The sequence below is a fragment of the Bos indicus genome, chromosome 10 (genome assembly GCF_029378745.1).
Source record: "Bos indicus isolate NIAB-ARS_2022 breed Sahiwal x Tharparkar chromosome 10, NIAB-ARS_B.indTharparkar_mat_pri_1.0, whole genome shotgun sequence".
Lineage (NCBI taxonomy): Eukaryota > Metazoa > Chordata > Mammalia > Artiodactyla > Bovidae > Bos > Bos indicus.
In genome coordinates this window covers 57620433-57638999 of record NC_091769.1, presented here as the reverse complement: position 1 = coordinate 57638999, position 18567 = coordinate 57620433, and the positions used below count along the sequence as shown (strand labels likewise).

The 18567-nt window shown below is 35.9% G+C and overlaps 1 protein-coding gene across 18 annotated transcripts in view; it reads right to left on the bottom strand.

Annotated features, from left to right (window-relative positions):
- Positions 1-706: 706 nt before the first annotated feature.
- ATOSA (atos homolog A) overlaps positions 707-18567 on the bottom strand; it is an 85547-nt gene continuing 67686 nt past the window's right edge. For 17 of the 18 annotated variants that reach the window (XM_019968815.2, XM_070797530.1, XM_019968816.2 and 14 more), the window contains 6 exons: positions 17478-17557; positions 16300-16408; positions 13007-13165; positions 7514-7582; positions 5068-5267; positions 707-1297 (listed from right to left, as the gene is read on the bottom strand). In XM_019968815.2, the coding sequence (XP_019824374.1) occupies positions 1144-1297; positions 5068-5267; positions 7514-7582; positions 13007-13165; positions 16300-16408; positions 17478-17557 (771 nt within the window). In that variant the 3' untranslated portion in view covers positions 707-1143. Of the gene's footprint in view, positions 1298-5067; positions 5268-7418; positions 7583-13006; positions 13166-16299; positions 16409-17477; positions 17558-18567 lie in introns of those variants that run through there. The other variant, XR_002181619.2, reaches the window with a different exon arrangement.

Sequence of the window (18567 nt, the reverse complement as noted above, 5' to 3'; positions counted from 1 at the left end):
GTTACCCATTTGTCCCTGTAGAAAGATCTAAAACTACTCCTCTTTCTGAGGGGGATGGATGGAAGACTTTGATGCATTCAGTCAAGTTCTCTTACTCAGTGGTTTTCCCAGTTGCCAAATGCCTTCCATGTGACCCTGAATGAGAAACTGATAAACGGGAATGAGGCTCAAGACATCTTCCCTCTCCTCTTATCAGCTGTAAAGCTAGAATAGAAACTGTATGATGGGTACCAGAAATTCAATCACATAAATGTCTCATCCAAAAATAAAAGCCAAATACACATTTCTTTGTTTCTTGCATATATTTACAATATAAATACTAATTTGTCTTCAAAGTACATATTCTTTTAACAATTTGCAAAAATTATCTAGAATGGGACAGCGATTTAAGGTAAATCCTCTGTAGTAGTGATTAAGGAAAAAATAGAACTGTTTTGGGGATAAGAGATTTTAGAAGGAATATGAATGGGCATGATGATCTGAAGTTGCAAAGGGAATGTGAAGCAGCTTAGTCTGCATTGCACTGCCAAGACAGCATGTTACAGGACTACTGTGTGAGACAGCAATCGGGACGAGGTGTTGTAAAAACTAAACCTGGGAGATATAAAAAGTACACATGCTTGCATAGTGCGTTAATCTTAAAGAAGCTCAACATTTCATTCTCATTTTCAATAACTTAAATGAATAGTACTTAAAACACATCACGCAAAATTAAAAGACTTGTGCATATATTTCAGATTTCAACAGTAATGTCAAAAATACACAGTATGATTTTACATAGGATTTGTGCTACATTAGAACACTAGAGACAAACATCACTTGAGTATTAAGGAAAACATTAAATATTAAATAACTGAGAAATAAAAAGTGTAAACACTAATCTAATTGTGGGGGGGAGGGGATTTGCTATTGCAACACGTCCAATGAAGTGGTTTCAACAGTACAAAAAGGATTAGGACATGAGTGTTTCCAGTCTACTTGGAATATGTAGAGCTCATTCCAGGAATCCTTTGATTAAAAACTGGTCCAGGAAAACAGGAGAAGATCCACTCTCCTGCTTGTCAATTTGGTACACTCCTTTCTATGCTAATTTTTACTTTCAAACTTGGGTACTGGGCAAATACTTTAAGCTGTCACTCTTTATCAACATCTTGGTGAAAACTGAGGGTTTGTTGGAGATTCAGTGTAAGATTTGAGTTCGTATGCAGCACCGCTATCAACTTCCATTGACTTTCTAGAGAACAGGAGCCGTACATCTCTATGGAGGTAGATCTTTCCAGATTTAGAACTCTGGAACCTAAACAAAGAAACAACAAAAAGATGCTTCATTTCAGGAAATAAGTGTTTAAAACAAACAGATCTGAGTAAGTTTTGAGTTTGAAAGTTTTAAGTTTTGAAAGCAGGAAAAATCAGTCTTGTTACAGTATTAACAGTCCCTCTTTAACAAAATATTTGACATATTATATTGCCAAAGCAAGTGCTGCTATGTTAAATGCTTCCCCTTCACTATTCCGTACACATTTCATACTCTCTTTTCCCTCTTACAATGACAGAGGTGCTTTCTGTAAATCTGGGTTTCACATACAATCCTACTTTATATTCCTGACACCAAAGCACATGCACCTTTCCTCACCTATAGCATTAAGTTTCAGTTCATGTCAGCCAGTCATACTACATTTGGGCATCCTCTAGTTCATACAAAGAATGACTCATTGCACATAACCTGCCCTCCTACAATTTTGATTCCACACTTGGAAAGTTACCACAGAAAACTATATCAAGCTTTGAGGACAATCACAGGATGAGAAAGGACTGCTACCATCCGTAGTGGCTAGCAAAGCCTAATTATCAATAGAAATCAAGAGGAGAAAGTTAGCACTGAAATGAAAGTGGTAATCAAAGCTGTATATGGAACTGTTTCTGTCTTCTGCTAACATCTATAGTATACTACTGCCCCCTTCTGATGCCTATGTCAGAAGCTTTCTCTATCTCCTTTATACTTTAATAAAACTTTATTACACAAAAGCTCTGAGTGATCAAGCCTCGTCTCTGGCCCCAGATTAAATTCTTCTCCTCCGGGGGCCAAGAATCCCGGTGTCTTTGCGTGATTCAACAACAACCTTTCATCTTGGGGGCTCGTCCGGGATCCTTCAGGACAAGGTAAAGATGCTTGGAGCTCTAGTTCTTTGTTCTTTTAGCGAACACGTTTTCTGCTGTGCTTTACTAACTCTACCGTGTGCTTGTGTGAATGAATGACATGCCCTGCGTGAAGTAAGTAAGGAGCCCTGCTCTGTGGTTCCACAGTGATCTCATACGGCTTATGGCAGAAACCTGTTGGGGGTTTATACCGACCTGCCAATGCCAAGAGGCACCCAATGTCTCCTTCGGGAACCGACCAGAAATGGGCAAAGCATATAGACCGAATTCTCCTTTCTCGGTCAAACTTTTTGGTCTCTTTGACCATTTCATAACTCCTTGGGAATTAGAAGTACTAACCTAATCTATCGGATCATAGACTTTCAAGGGACTATTGATCCATACTGTTACTGTGTACTGTGGCTTAGGTCCCAAACTTGGACTGGTAGCCAAGAAAGCACCTGGCCTCACTAGGAATCCAAAGTTAGGAAGCTAGATGGAGCTCTAGCTCCAAGAACATCTCTGAGGTTAAAGGTTACTCAGATTGGGACTGCAATGGGTTTTTTCCTTTGGTAACGCTGGCTCTTAGTGGATCAGAGGAGGCTCTTATACTGGTGTGGTGATGCTTGGAAAGAACATCTCAGTTTTATGTTCATGCCGGTCTTATTGTGGTCAGGAAATACTCAGGGTCGTGCACAGGCACTCAGGTGACAAATGTTTTCCCCAGTGGTCTTAGCTTGGGAGGCATTCCGGAAGGTTACTCTGATTGCACCCCGGGTGGCTTCAGAGGCAAGCAAGGTTAAGGGTGAAGAGCTGGACATCAAGTAGGGATGCTATCAAGTCTACCCCTGGTACATCCCCACCCCATCTCGGTGGTAGAACCAGGAGGGACAAGTATAGCGCCTGCGTCAGTAAGGGACAGACTAAGTCCAACCAGGAAGGAAAAGCTTTTGGTGGTGTAAAGTCTGTCTACACCCCCATCTAGAGCAGGGAGGGACGCCTCCGGTAGAAAGATGGCGCTGGTCGCTTTTTTTCTCTCTTACAGATGGGAGCTAACAATTCCAGCCTCACTCCTTTGAACTGTATCCTAAAAAACTGGGGTAGATTTGATCCCCAGGGCTTAAAGAAGACACACCTGGTCTTCCTATGTGATACTGCATGGCCACAGTATCCACTGGAGGATGGCGAACGGTGGCTAGTTGGAGGGTCTCTTAAGTATAATACTGTTCTACAATTAGACCGGCTCTGTAAGGAACAAGGGAAATGGGTAGAAGTAGCAGAAGGCAATGGTACCCCACTCCAGTACTCTTGCCTGGAGGGTCCCATGGGCAGAGGAGCCTGGTGGGCTGCAGTCCATGGGGTTGCGAAGAGTCGGACATGACTGAGCGACTTGACTTTCACTTTTCACTTTCATGCATTGGAGAAGGGAATGGCAACCCACTCTAGTGTTCTTGCTGGAGAATCCCAGGGACAGGGGAGCCTGGTGGGCTGCCGTCTATGGGGTCGCACAGAGTCGGACACGACTGAAGCAACTTAGCAGCAGCAGCAGGGATTGGAGCTTTAATCACATAAAGCCTACAGGGGTTGGAGGCTTTAATCACATAAATCTATCTGGCAGATTATGGGTATGTCAGACATACCCTTTATTGCTAATTTTTGTGATTTTCCTTTTGTATAGTAGAAATATCTGGGACTGTGGGTGACATTCCCAAATTAGCTGAAAAATCTGGTGGTCAGTTGTATACATTAAAGCAGACCTCAGGCTGTCTCACTCTCATTCTTTCTGAAGTTTTTCACCTTTTCAATCTGAAAAAGAACATGGTGAACTTTGGGAATTACACCATACTTTCTAAAGTAGTTTCTTTACAGCATTTACGGTATCTAATCATTGGTTACATATGGGTAAGGTTGTTGCAACAGATTATAAAGAAATGGCTGGTACCTTCTCCTGATGAATGGGGCTTCTTGGAGTAAGAAGTTAAGATGAATTATTGTCACTGATGTAATCAGTCTCCTCACTGATTGAGGGCTTACTATTAGGAGTAGAGTTATGGACAAAAGACTATTGAGCTTTCTACTAAGCAACAGACTTGCTCATGGAACCTAAGAACTGCACTAGGATATCAGGGCTACAAGGCTTACCCCTGGAAGTATGAACTTCAAGAGCAAACAAATGGTTTCTCACAACCTAGAGCTATGAGCTGGGTAGTAAAAGTTTGAGGAAAACATCTTTCTGAAAGAATAACCAGAATATAAGCTGTATGAGAACAGAGATTTTTGTCACTGCTGCTTCCCTACAGTCTAGAAGCATGCCTGACACATCAATATTTTCTGAATGAATGAATGAATAAATGAAGGTTAAGAATTTCCCTGTCCAACTCAGAAGCCACAAGCACCTACTGAGCACTTGAAATGTGGCTAGTTCAAATTGAGGACAGCAAATGAACATAAATATCTCACTGATAATTTTTATGTATATTACATATTCAAATTATATTACATATTCAAATTATAACACTTAAATGTGTTCAGTTAAATAAAACATATTAATCCTCCACTACCTATTACTTTTATTAATGTGGCTACTAGAAAATATAGAACTATTTATATGGGTCATATTACACTTTTATTGGGCAGCATTGCTTCAGAAAACTGTTTCACTGCCCTTCCAGATATATTAGCATTTTTTCGCTATAAAATATTTTACATTACACAGCTACCAATAAAAACTCCCCTAAGTCAACAAGTAATAATGACTGTAGAAAAATATGCCATGTGCTTTCTGCATCCTGGCATATCATAAAAAGTGTCCAAGTTAAGCAAATTCCAAGGGGCACTTGTCTAGTTAGAGAGACAGTTCTTTAAAATAAAGTAAAAATTTTAGAGTTTTCTTCTGAAGTAATGTATTTTCATATTCATTTAGAACATTACCTCAGATGTATGAGGTAGCGTAATAACCGTTCTTCTGTATGTCGGATGTTCTCTTTATTAACACTTCTTTTCATTTCTTGTTTAACAGGTACAGAAAAAGTTCTTTGTCGTAGGAATGTCTGATGATTGGCTGGCATATCTCGCAAGTCATATATCACAACAAACATCTTCACCACAGTCTTATTAGGATTAAATAAGGTCTGAAGAAACAATATAAAAATTATTTTTTAAAAACAATGATTTGTTGGTTTGACTTACAATGATTATGCCAACAGTAAAATAGGCTTTGTAATAATAAATTAATCCCAGTGGATATAATTCAGTTTGAAGGAATAAAGCTAATAAAATTTCAGAAGTTTATGAAATGATATTCAGTATTTTTAATAGTTCAATTTATTTTTTTTATTTACAGAAATAAGAGATTCTGTAACAAATCAAAATCTTTTAGTCACAAATCTCTTATTAATAATAGACAATACACAACTCTTACTCTTGTTCATATATTAAGAAATAGTTCCATTAAATAAAATACAGCTTCACTGAATTAAAACATTCCAGTTCAAATATTTCAAATATTACTTTATTAAAATGCATTAACTGCAAAATGTTCAAAATAACATTTCAGCTTTCCTCACATTTTAAGTGAATAAATAGAATTTTTTTAAAATAAAAAGTTTGGTAAAACTAGACTTTGATGTTTTAGTTACATATGGTTATTATAAAATTTAAAATATGTTCTCAAAAAAGAAGTTTTTGTTTGGAAATTTTTCCAAGTTTAGGAAATAAAGTTCATTATTATTAGTTACAAAGTACACTAAGTAATACTTTATATTCTTACAGTTAGATTCATTTCAGAAACTTCAGTGACACTAGACTTTTTTTTTACCACCATCAATATCATAATAGACCAAAATTAAATTCAATTGCTATTTGGCCATGAAGGAATATTATTTTTTTTAAGTACTAATTTTTAAACAAAATTCCAAGCTGCTGATTTGACTTTAACCAAATTACCAACACATCAATAGGTAACTTGGTGCCCATGCTTTCAGAAGCTCATCCGTGGCACTGGACATCACTCACTGAATCAAAATGAGAAATATATCAATATTATGATCCAATTTTTGAAATCTAGTGAGTCTTAAAATTAAGGCTAATATATTTAACAACTACAACAACTAGTAAGCCAGAAGTTCAAGCCATGTTTATACATAATTAAACTTACATAAGGAATGAAAGACATACCCAAGTTTCAGATTTAAAATAGCCAGCAGAGTTGGCAGTCTTCAAACAAGGGGTAAATGTGCTGCCTCTGGGTTTATGCCTCATTATTATGACAACTGATAGCTAGTTTTCCAGTGACCCACACTTTCACAACAGCTACATAGCCAGAGGCAAGAGATCAGAAGATGATCACTCTTTTAGTTCAAGAAATCCATTCACATAAAAATCTTACTTTAAAATGCGATGATTTTTCCTAAGTTATATATATGTATACATACTCCAATATAAACATGCATATAAATTGCTTAGTACTATGTTTCATTTCTGTGTGACACAAAATAAACAAATGTACAGACTCTGCCATACTAGAACAATGGGGATGCATAAAAGTGGTCTGACAAAGAACTGATTACACTGCAGCCAAAAGTCATAGAAAGGCTTGCTGAATTAGACGAGATCCTTAGTGTGAGGAACTCAGCTAGACTCCTTTTTTTTATTTTTTAATTTCAGCTTTTTTGAGTTACAGTTGACAAATACAGCTAGACTCTTTTGAAGAGTTACAAGAGTCAATACTGTAATAGACTTTAGACTCACAGGATTATCCTGGGTCTGACTTGGAGATGGACTGAATCACAAATAGGCCTTGATATAAAATTACTCTTCTAAGAGCTGTGGATCAAAGATGATGAAGGATTACTGCACTGGGCTAGAAGAGTTCTCCTAAGGCAAAACTAGATCAACATCTAGGCCAAAAGGAAAGATGCATTCTTTACCCTGACGTCTGCAGGACTTCATTTCTGCTTTGTGTAACCATCTCATTAAATCAATTTTAGAAATTATTATAGTAGGGATAATTTTTCTTCCCAAGTTCCCTGCTAAAGCAATACTAATACATGGGTCAATCTCAACCTGTCTTATTATATTAAATAGAAGATACTGGTAATCTAAATTTTATTTATACTGAAAATAGCTCTATTTAAGTTGTGTTAACTGTCATATGCTATTTTTCTAAAGCATTCACCTTGATTAGCTTATTAATTCTTTCCTTTTATGGAGGTCCCCAAATGGTCATTCCTGAGGCAGAGCAGGGAAACTCCAAACAAAGCTGCAGCCCCACTGTTACTTACCAAAGTTGTTGCAGCAGCAGTAGCAGGAGAAAGGGCTAAGTTCTATATGTATGTGAGAGAATGATTATTGCAATTGTAGGCTATAAAACACATACCACTTGTATTGTTCCTGAAGGAGGTACTCGATAACCCCTTTTACCAAGGGACTCTAAAGTAATCACACCCTTAAAATAAAAGAAGACAAATTGAGTACAAACTGATGCATATATATACACAGAAAAGACTAAAATTAAAATAATAAATTATGTAATTAATAACTTTTCACAACTGTATTTGTATGGGAAAAAAATTCACATTGAATTAATAGAGATACATTCAAGGAATACAAAATAGTAAGGATTTCACCCATAAGGAAACAATTTACTATTTTTTCTGGAGATGTTGCAATAAACAATACATAACATCAATGACCATGCTGCTTGAAATTTCTATTAAGATATAAGAAATAGAAGTAAGAAGTTCCTTAACTAAAAAGAGGATAAAGGGAGATTATTCTCTTGTATCATGTGGGAGGAGGAAATGAAGAAGCAAAACAATTTACTGATCTTTGGACATATGAAAAGTCAAAAATGAGGGATGATCCTGTTTATGTCTGGCCCAAAAAATGAAGTCAATTATTCAGTCAGGAAATTAAATTGTTATATACATAAATGACTTTCTGACTTGAGGTGGACCACCATCATCAGCATCACCTGTGAACTTGTTAGAAACACAGAGTTTCTTATTTCTCCCCACACGCCTATTAAATCAGATCTACATTTTAACAACATTCCCCAGATGATATCATATGTACGTTAAAGTTTGAGAGGTACTGTCATATTACACAAAATAATTTTCTGAGAAAGATGCTGTAACTACTGTAGAAGTCCAAACAATGGCAAACAGTATAAATTACAACACAGAAACTACAATTGAATGTGTGAAAGTTTCTAGATAACCAGGATGACCAAATGACTACAGATGGTGATTGTGGTACTTAATTCTTAGGTAGCTTCAAGAAAAAAATGCTGATTCATTTAACTGGGTGAATAGTTTTCTTTTGAGTATTCAAGTAGAATAATTGCATGTTCTACGATTCATATCCCATCATTTTACATTGTACTTGCCAAAACATGCCAACCTTATATAAAAGTAAATATAAAACAGGACTGTCCCATCAGGTAATATCTCTGTTGGGTTTGAAAGACTGACCAGGGGTAGGGGTGGGGGATAAAAGGGAAGGGACAAAGGTAAAAAGGAAGGCCAGACTCGAATATGTGAGTACCTAACCTTCAAGTGAACAGCACTTGACAATCAGAATATTAAATTAATATGTTAATAATGGGAAATGTTCATGTTCAGTTCAAGGGCACTGAAAAGACATGTGGTTCTTAATCAATCTGATATATCAATGGTAATTTAAAGCATGAAAACAGCATGTTAACAAACTGCGTCCCTAACCAAAACAGTAATGAAGCTTTAATAATTTTTCTCTTACAATTTTCTCTACATGAAAAAATGCTATAGTATATATAGTGCTCCTCTTTTTCCTAGTGCCAGAAAGAAAAGCAAAATATATCTAAGTAATAGCTACCTTTCTAATTATATTACTCCAGCCAATACACTACTGTTTTTCCTTGCCATCCTCTGTTAAATATATATAAGAACACTGGTGAGGGAAAATCTACTACCAAGCCTGCACTCATTTCCTTTAATATAATTCTAATAGTTTTTAGAACATAATAATAATAAATCAATTTATAAGGGAAGAATATAGATTTTTCTAAAACCTCAAATTTTAAGGCAACACTTCACAAAATTTCTAAGCAATGTAAGACTAGTATTGACGATGGCAAGTTAGGAATTTTAAAAAGAGATTAGGAAAGTATTTGGAATTTCATTAGTAGTATTATTAAATTTATTATTTTAACAATTTCATTATTTTAATCGGTTGGCATATTAATATTTATACCTAGAAAATTACTGTATATAACATAAGGAAGAAAAACACATTTCCTTCTGGCATTTTAGAATGGAATAGAAGGATTAAGATGAACTCAATTTGGTCAAAATCTTACACAAAAACTCTTTCTCAAGTGATTGTGTAATAGAAAATATGCAAAACTAAGTAAAACTGAAAGAAGATATCTTAATATGGCTAATTACAAATAGAAAAAATATATAAAATACATAGTGTTACTTTTTAAAAATCAATTAATTAATTTATTTTTGGCTGTGCTGGGTCTTCGTTGCTGCACAGGCTTTTCTCCAGTTACAGTGAGTGGGGACTATTCTTTGTTGCGCGCGGCCTTCTCCCTGTGGTGGCTTCTCTAGTTGCAGAGCACAGGCTCTAGGGTGCATAGGCTTCAGCAGTTGTGGTGTATGGGCTCAGTAGTTGAGGTTCCTGGGCTCTAGAGCACAGGCTCAATAGTTGTGGCACAGAGGCTCAGTTGTTCCACGGCATGTGGGATCTTCCTGGACCAGGGATTGAACCTGTGTCTCCTGCATTGTCAGCTGAATTTTTTTTTAACTACTGAGCCACCAGAGAAGCCCCTACAGTGTTGTTAATATGATCATAATGCAAGTCATACCAGGACGCTGCCATGAGCAACCTGCTTTAGACCTTTCTAACTGGTATCACCATGCAATAGTTTCTAAACAGTGAAATGTCACATTACCTAACACTTGGAGAATATTCTTACCATTAACACTGGACTGGAGAGAGATATTTATCTGGCTTTGAGCTAATCTTAAAGGAATTATTAAATGAAAAGCCTGATACTATCTCCACACCACAAAGACAGAATTTTCTGTGCTAAAATTTCACTTTTGTGAGTCAACTGTATAATTTGTTATGAGAAATCCCAAGGTCATTATTAGAGTAACAAAGAGGGATTTGATGTCTCAGTTCCACTGGTCTATGATATATACTACCTTAGCAAAACATGATCAGTCCTTTGAAAACAGACAACTACCAAAATATAAATAAGATTCCCTAAAAAACAAGATTAATTTTATTAATATACAGTAGGAAAGATCTGTTGTATAAAATTTGGACTGGGTCATTTGCAAAGGCAACTCATTTTTAATGAGTAAAAAATTACATAATGGAAAATTTATTAAAGACAATTATCAGAGAAAAGTAAAAGACTCTTAAAGGATATACTAACTTAACCTGATTTTAACTCTTTTCAGTATTTATTCAAAATCTGTGATCACCTGGATGTACTTTCTGGAGAAAGAATGATAAAATCCTTTACCTCTTAATCCTTCATTTTTTAGATGTCAACCAAGGTCAAGGATAAATTTTGTTTTGCCTTCTTTAAAGAACAGTTCAAATTACCTCTTGCTCATGAATTTCACGCCAAGATATTTTTTGAGCTAATTTTCAGTCAATTCACTCTTTTATCTTGTTTCTAATTCCCCTAATGGTCATCTGGAACTCTGTACACTAATGACCTTAGACCTTATCTTTCCATTTCTATATTAGTATGTGCCAACAGAATATGTGAAACTAATGAGACTCCTTGATGTTCTAGTAAAGCAAAATGGGCATCTTTATAGATGTATTCTAATACTGTAAGCATTCAGTATGCACATTTTTTTGATATTGAGCTTATCTTAATGATATTTCAATGATATTTTCCATTATCTAAAATTAAGTTATTTTTTCAAAATTATACTGAAAAGTGGATATATCTTTCTATGTTAAGTGAATATCATTTGGTGTATATGATAACTGGGCAGGTTTGTGAAGAACTGAGCCTGTTTTTTGTAACAACCATTGTTATGCATCTTCACGATTATTACTCACAAATGTAATTATTATCAAAAAAAGAAAACCTTGAATAAATGATTACATATCGTTGTGCTTTTTGATTAAAGTATGAAACACATATCAGACTCCTGACTCTCAATTACATAATAGAATTCCCTTTTCATAGGTTTTATTCATAACAAAAGGCACTGTTGCTAACGTCCTTGAGAATCTAGAAGATGGGGGGAGAAGGATATTAGAAAGAAAGAAGGAAAGAAAGAAATTGGATCAGGTGATAAGCTAGGAAACTCAAATAGGAAGACCAGAAATATATATTTCTATGTCTATTGAAATTTGTATTTCCCAAAGTAAGGCCTAACATAAAAACCCTGATCTGACTCCATATTTTATACCATCAGTATAAACTTCTTAAACACTTGTATTAGTAGCCACTGACTTGTCTTTTGGAAAGGGGTTGACAGTAATCACACAGCAGGACCTGGTATCATTTTTGCAGTTGAGGGATTATTTTATCCTCAAATCTGCTGGAATAAAAAAATGATAAAGATAAAATTATAGGATCTTAAGGTTCAAGACGCTGCTCTTATTCCCCAGAGGTGTTTTACTCTCCACTAAAACATTGGTACAGAGTCAGAAATAGCTAGTATTCTAAAGAAACTTGTTGTTCAGTCACTCAGTCTTTGAGACCTCATGGACTGCAGCACATCAGGCTTCCCTGTCCTTCACTATCTTTAGGAGTTTGCTCAAATTCATGCCCATTGAGCTAAAAAATCCTGTTCTGTTATTCAGTCACTCAGTCGTGTCCAACTCTTTGCAACTCCATGGACCGTAGCCACCAGGCTCTTCTGTCCATGGGATTCTCCAGGCAAGAATATTGGAGTGGGTTGCCACACCCTCCTCCAGGGGATCTTCCCGACCCAGGGATCGAACCCAGGTCTCCTATTCTGCAGGCAGATTCTTTACTGCTGACCCACCAGAGAAGTCCAAATTCATTTCTACTTGATATTATTGGCCGTATTTAGCAAGCAGGCAAACTCGTTTGCAGTCCTGATGGTAGATTCAGAATAGCTTGCATTTGTGGCTAATTGTCGTAAATCAGTTTACGTACTCTGCACAGATTACTCATTCTTCCCTAACTCTGAACAGCAGGGCTGTGCTGCTAGAAGCTCTCAAGTCGGAGCCTCAGGAAACCAGGCAGCTTCTGGTGTAAAGTCTCACCCTTGGCATTCCCCGGGTCTGGGCCAATTTATCCATCAATTTCAAGAAACTACACAAGACCACATACAGAGCTAAAGAAATAAACTATGTAATATAGTATTCTCGTCTGTTTTAGGAATCCTAGGATTGGGATTGGAAAAAAAAATGGTCCAAAGATAAACCAAACAGGAGAAAGGGAGTGAAACGGTTTCACAGAAAACGTAGGTCACTAAATCTTTATTTAAACTCTACTGAGATGAGGATCATAGTGAAGGCAACACTGATAGGACTAGAGTGCACAGTAAGAACTTAAGAATTTGTGTGAACTCAGCAAGATATGGAATTACAGTGTCATTAATCAGAATTTTATCATTTTTTCAAATTATATAAAAACAAGTAAATTTTCAGCATCATCTCAAATACAAGAGAAGATATCTGTCATTGGAGCTTGCTCAGAAAGAAGCTGTAAGGTGCTGTTTTGGCATATTTGTCTCTATTTGGCCCTCAATCCCCTCTTAGGAAATGGTTTATATTTTCAAGCATTGCACCAAAGCAGTACTAAATCTCTTTAAACTTAAAGGCATTTGTCATTAAGATGGTTGATTTCAGCAGAAGACAATTGAAAAATACTTGCCATGTAAGGAGAGGGAGCATTATCCTCGGAAACACTGTAGAATGACACTTCAACTGGAAGAGTCAAATGGGTGGGGCAGAAGACACCACTTGCCCCTACCTCTGCAGTAAAGCCATCGACAATGCCAAGAGGATCTAAACGATAGTTCAAGACAGATTCCTGGAAGATAAGATAAAATAAATTTTCAGAAATAATTAAAAGTTAACACATTCTTTCTATTTAAAGCAATATGTTACTACCCTTTCTGGCACTAGAAGAGTGGTCACTGCCATTGCCATGCCCTCATTTCAAAAGTTCATCTGACCAGAAATCAATTTCCTCTCACATCAATCATATAAAGTTTGGCCTCCTTACTATTCCAATCTACATAGAACTATCTTTAAACTTAACCACTGTTTAGACATAATTGTGTAATAAGTTATTCTTATCTCTGTGAAGAAAAATATGCTCTACCAGAGCAAGTATAATATTACAAATTTTCTTATTCCTCACAGAGTATACTCCTAGTGTTAGCCACAGAGAAGCACTTGAAAGCTTGTTAACAGGTTATATTACAGAAGTTGCATCAAAACAGAAAGTCAAGTACTCAGCTTTGAGAAACAAGTGCTTCTTAAAAACTGTTGTATGTGACATATGTTTTATTTTTCAGTTTAATTTAAAAAACAGCAAATACACGTTGGGGAAAATATTTAAGAGTATATAAATAAAAGCAGTAGAGAAGCTCCTTATTCATCTCTCCCAAGTTCATTCAATGAGGAAACCACTGTTATTTAATATTTATCTGCCCAGGTATGAGAAAAAAGTAAATCTTTCCACAAGCTCTCTTTTACATATATATATATATGTGTGTATCAACACATATATGCATACATCATGAAATGTGAGTAGCATTTCTTTGATTCAATAATTCTTTGAAAAGAAACACTCCAAGCCCTCAAGAGTCTAAATTTGAAAGTGACATCAGCAATTCTCAAGTTCCATGGTCAAAAAGACCATGTCAATGATCTAAAGTAGTCTCTGATTTTAGATTTTTAAATGAATATACTAGCATGCATGCTAGGCTCTATTCAGTGCAAAACTACAAGAAAAGGAAATAAAAGGCATACAAATTACAAAGTAAAAAATAAAACCTTTCCTATTTCTAGATGATTTGGAAATCTACATACAAAAATCTGCCCCCATGAACAAAATTAATAAGCAAATTGAACAAGGTGATGGGTGGTTATATATGTGTTTATGCATGCATGCATGCCAAATTGCTTCAGTAGTATCTGACTCTGTGCATCCCTATGGATTGTAGCCTGCCAGGCTGCTCTGTCCATAGGATTCTTCAAGCAAGAATACTGGAGTGAGTTGCCATGTCCTTCTTCAGGATATGTTTTTATACATGCATATATATACATACAACATACATATGTACACACACACACACACACACCCATCGTTGTTGTTTAGTTGCTAAGTCGTGTCCAACTCTTTTGCGACCCCATGGACTGTAGCCTGCCAGGCTCCTCTGTCCTACATGCATATATATACATACAAACATACATATGTATATACACACACACACACACATATATATATATACACCCACTGTTGTTGTTTAGTTGCTAAGTCATGTCCAACTCTTTTGAGACCCTATGGACTGTAGCCCTCCAGGCTCCTCTGTCCATGGAATTTCCCAGGCAAGAATCCTTGAGTGGGCTGCCATTTCCTTCCTGACCCAAGGATTGAACCCACGGCTCCTGCAGTGGCAGGTGGATTCTTTACTACTGAGCCACCAGGGAAGCCTATATACATATATACACACACACATACACACATACCTATAAATACATACAAAATCATTCATTTATTCTTTGGCTGTACCTCACAGCATGCGGTATCTTAGTTCCCTGACTAGGGATTGAAACCCTACTCCCTGAAGTGGAAGCAGAGAGTCCTAACTACTGGACTGCCAAGGAATTCTTTAAAATCACTGTTGGTGGGAGTGTAAATTGGTATAGTTGCTATGAAGAACAGTATGGAGGTTCCTTAAAAAAATAAAAATAGAGCTACCATATGACCCAGCAATCCCACTGGTTTACCTGGAGAAAACCATAATTCAAAATGATACATGCACCCTAATATTCACTGTTGCACTATTTACAATAGCAGGACATGGAAGCAACCTAAATGTCCATCGACAGAGGATTGGATAAAGAATATGTGGTACATACATACAATGGAGTAATACTGAGTCACAAGAAGAATGAAATAATGCCATTTGCAGCGAAATGGAGGGACCTAGAGATTATCATACTAAGTGAAGTAAGTCAGGTAAAGATAAATAAAATATAATATCACTTAGATGTGGAATCTAAAAAGAGGGTACGAATGAACTTATCTACAAAACAGAAAGAGTTAAAGATGTAGAAAATAAACTTATGGTTACAGGGGGTTAAGTGGGGCAGGATAAATTGGTAGATTGGAATTAATACATACATACTACTATATATAAAACATAACTAATAAGGACCTACTGTACTGCACAGGGAACTCTACTCAATACTCTGTAATGACCCATATGGGAAATGGATCTAAAAAAGAGTAGATATATGTATATTTACAACTGATTCACTTTGCTATATAGCATAATCTAATACAACATTGTAAATCAATTATATTTCAATAAAAAACTTTTAATGTCATTTACAAGTACAATGTTTAAGACTTTTCTAATTGAAGACAACTAAACCCTTGATATACTTGATCTCAAGTACAACAGTCATTAAATAAAGCAGCACATGTATGAAAGACCATTTGACTTTTTAAAAATAATCTTATTTTAGAATAAATTTAGATTTACAGAGAAGTTGCAAATATAGTAAAAAGAATCATTTGATTTTGAAAATCAACCTCCTTTGATGATGAATCAGCTTCTATCAGCCCATCATCAATCCCTTCTGGATCCCAGAGACAGTTTTACCAGATAAGATGTGGTCAAGTCTATTTTCCAGGTAGAGTAATGGATACCTCCATCCAACCTGATTTCACCTATGTGCTCCATCTCTTCCCACCAGCTACCCAACTGTAAGCTATCACTGCCAACAATCTCCCTACTTCACTTGTCATGAAAAGGAAAGGGAAAAGGAAAAAAAAAAAAAGGAAAAATAGGAAAGGAAGGAAAGAAGGTGATTTCAAGGCTTTAGAAAAATATAATCTATTTATTTCCTTTTCAAAAACAAATGATATAGCACCATGGATCTAGGTTAAGAAACATCAACTCTTAAAATAGTTTTAAAAAACATTACCTCAAAATTTCCTAAGAGACTAAGACTTGTTACAGGTGGAGCACTAGAACTCAGAAGTGGTTTTTCATGAATATCTGGATCATCTTCAATGTTTAAACATGGTTGAGGACTATTTAAAAACAGAACAAAAAATTAAAAAAGAACAAATCAGCAAATAGGCACATTAACAACAATGTTTTCTAACTTACTTTTGTACAAAACTAACTTAGGAAGATCTGATCAATTTTACTTAAACTCTCATAATAAAAATTTAATGTAATCAAATGTTAAGATATGAAATATCTTAAATTCCTGATTTTATAATCTTTGTTATTGTATTCGATAAAGAATATATATAAAGCATCCTAGATTTCAAGGTGGAATTTATAACATATCACATAGAAGCATCTACTGGAAACATATAGTAGTGTAATGCAGTCTTCTTAGACTGCAAGGAGATCCAACCAGTCCATCCTAAAGGAAATCAGTCCTGGGTGTTCATTCGGAGGACTGATGTTGAAGCTGAAACTCCAATACTTTGGCCACTTGATGCGAAGAGCTGACTCATTTGAAAAGACCCTGATATTGGAAAAGATTGAAGGTAGCAGGAGAAGGGGATGACAGAGGATGAGATGGTTGGATGGCATCACCGACTCAATGGACATGAGTTTGGGTACACTCCGGGAACTGGTGATGGACAGGGAGGCCTGGCGTGCTGCGGTTCAAGGGGTTGCAAGGAGTCGGACACGACTGAGTGACTGAACTGAACTGAACTGAATGCAGTCTTCTATATCAATCTTCATTTTAAGTTAAGAACTAGAATACAAAGCAAAATTATGTGACTAAGGAATATAATGCGAGTATTATTTGTCAAAATGGAACAAACTGCCAAGGCTGTTTTGCAAAGGTGTATAAGACAAAGGAGGAGGTGAATGACCAGAAGCAGACAAACCCACTTAAATGTTAAAACCAATGTCAAGTGTTTGTTTATTATGATGCCATTATATAGTTAGCTATGCATTGTCTTGATCTCTCTCATCTTTAATAACTGAATGTGTGAAATCATCTTGAAAATGATAAACTGAAAAATAAGATTCCTGTTAAAATTTTGATTTTCAGAATCAACATCATTTACTATGAAAGGCTAGAATTTTGTGTAATACTATTTCATATATACAAATGAATTTTAAGATAAATACCTTCTAGATGATAAGCTTTTCAGATGCAGGAATGAAGAATCCAGATCAAAGCAACCTGATTGTGCCTTTCTTTGAGGAACCTAAGGTTAAAATAATCACTTGTTAGGTTTCAAAAGAATTTCAAAAGACTGTATTTTTTTCTTGAATTGATCAAACAAATTTCATATGAAAGTTAAGCATGTCTTAAAAATAATACTTCTCTCTTAATAGTGTACTTAAAATCACCCTTTTTATTACATATTGTCCCTATGTCTTCATTTTATTAACTAGTTAAAAAATAAACAAATGATTAATAAAAGCACTTTTACTGGTTTTTTTTTTTTTTTGGCCACACCTCGAAGCTTGCAGGATCTTAGTTCCCTGACCAGAGATTAACTAGGGCCACTGCAGCGCAAGTGCCAAGTCCAAACCACTGGACCACCAGGGAATTCCCTAGCTTTTGACTTTTTAAGGACCAGACCAGGGACTTCCCTGGTAGTCAGTCCAGTGTCTTAAGATTCTGGGCTCCCAATACAGGGCTCTGGGTTTGATCCCTGGTCAGGGAACTAGATTCCACATGCCACAGCTAAGACCCCAGTGTAGTCAAAGAAAGAAAGAATCAGAACCAGTTTTCTCAAAAACCAAATTTTACATGTAACCTTAATATAGAAAAATATTTTTACTTTTTACTTTACATACTTCTGTATTGAATGTGGTAGCAATAAATGATTTATAACTTTACAATAAAAGGGGGGAAAAGAATTAAATGGTGATGGGAGCCTGGGGTCCTAGCAACTCCACTGCTCCTTTACCTATCCCTACTCCAGTGCACATTTCTAAGAACCCTGGCTGGGGCTTCACAGAGAATAGTTTTGAAAAATACTATTTCGGATTTTCAATCACTATTGTATACCAAATTACATTTAAGACAAACCACCAACTAGCTCAAAATACTCTAAAAGTCAAAGACCCTAGTGTAAATTAAAAGGTAAAATCACATACAACATGCAGGTTAGATGAATTTGTCTCTAAAATTAAAGTTAAATATGTATTAAAGTATCTGAGTGATTGGTCTAATTTGTGATTAAGAAACAGATCATACTGAAAGTCT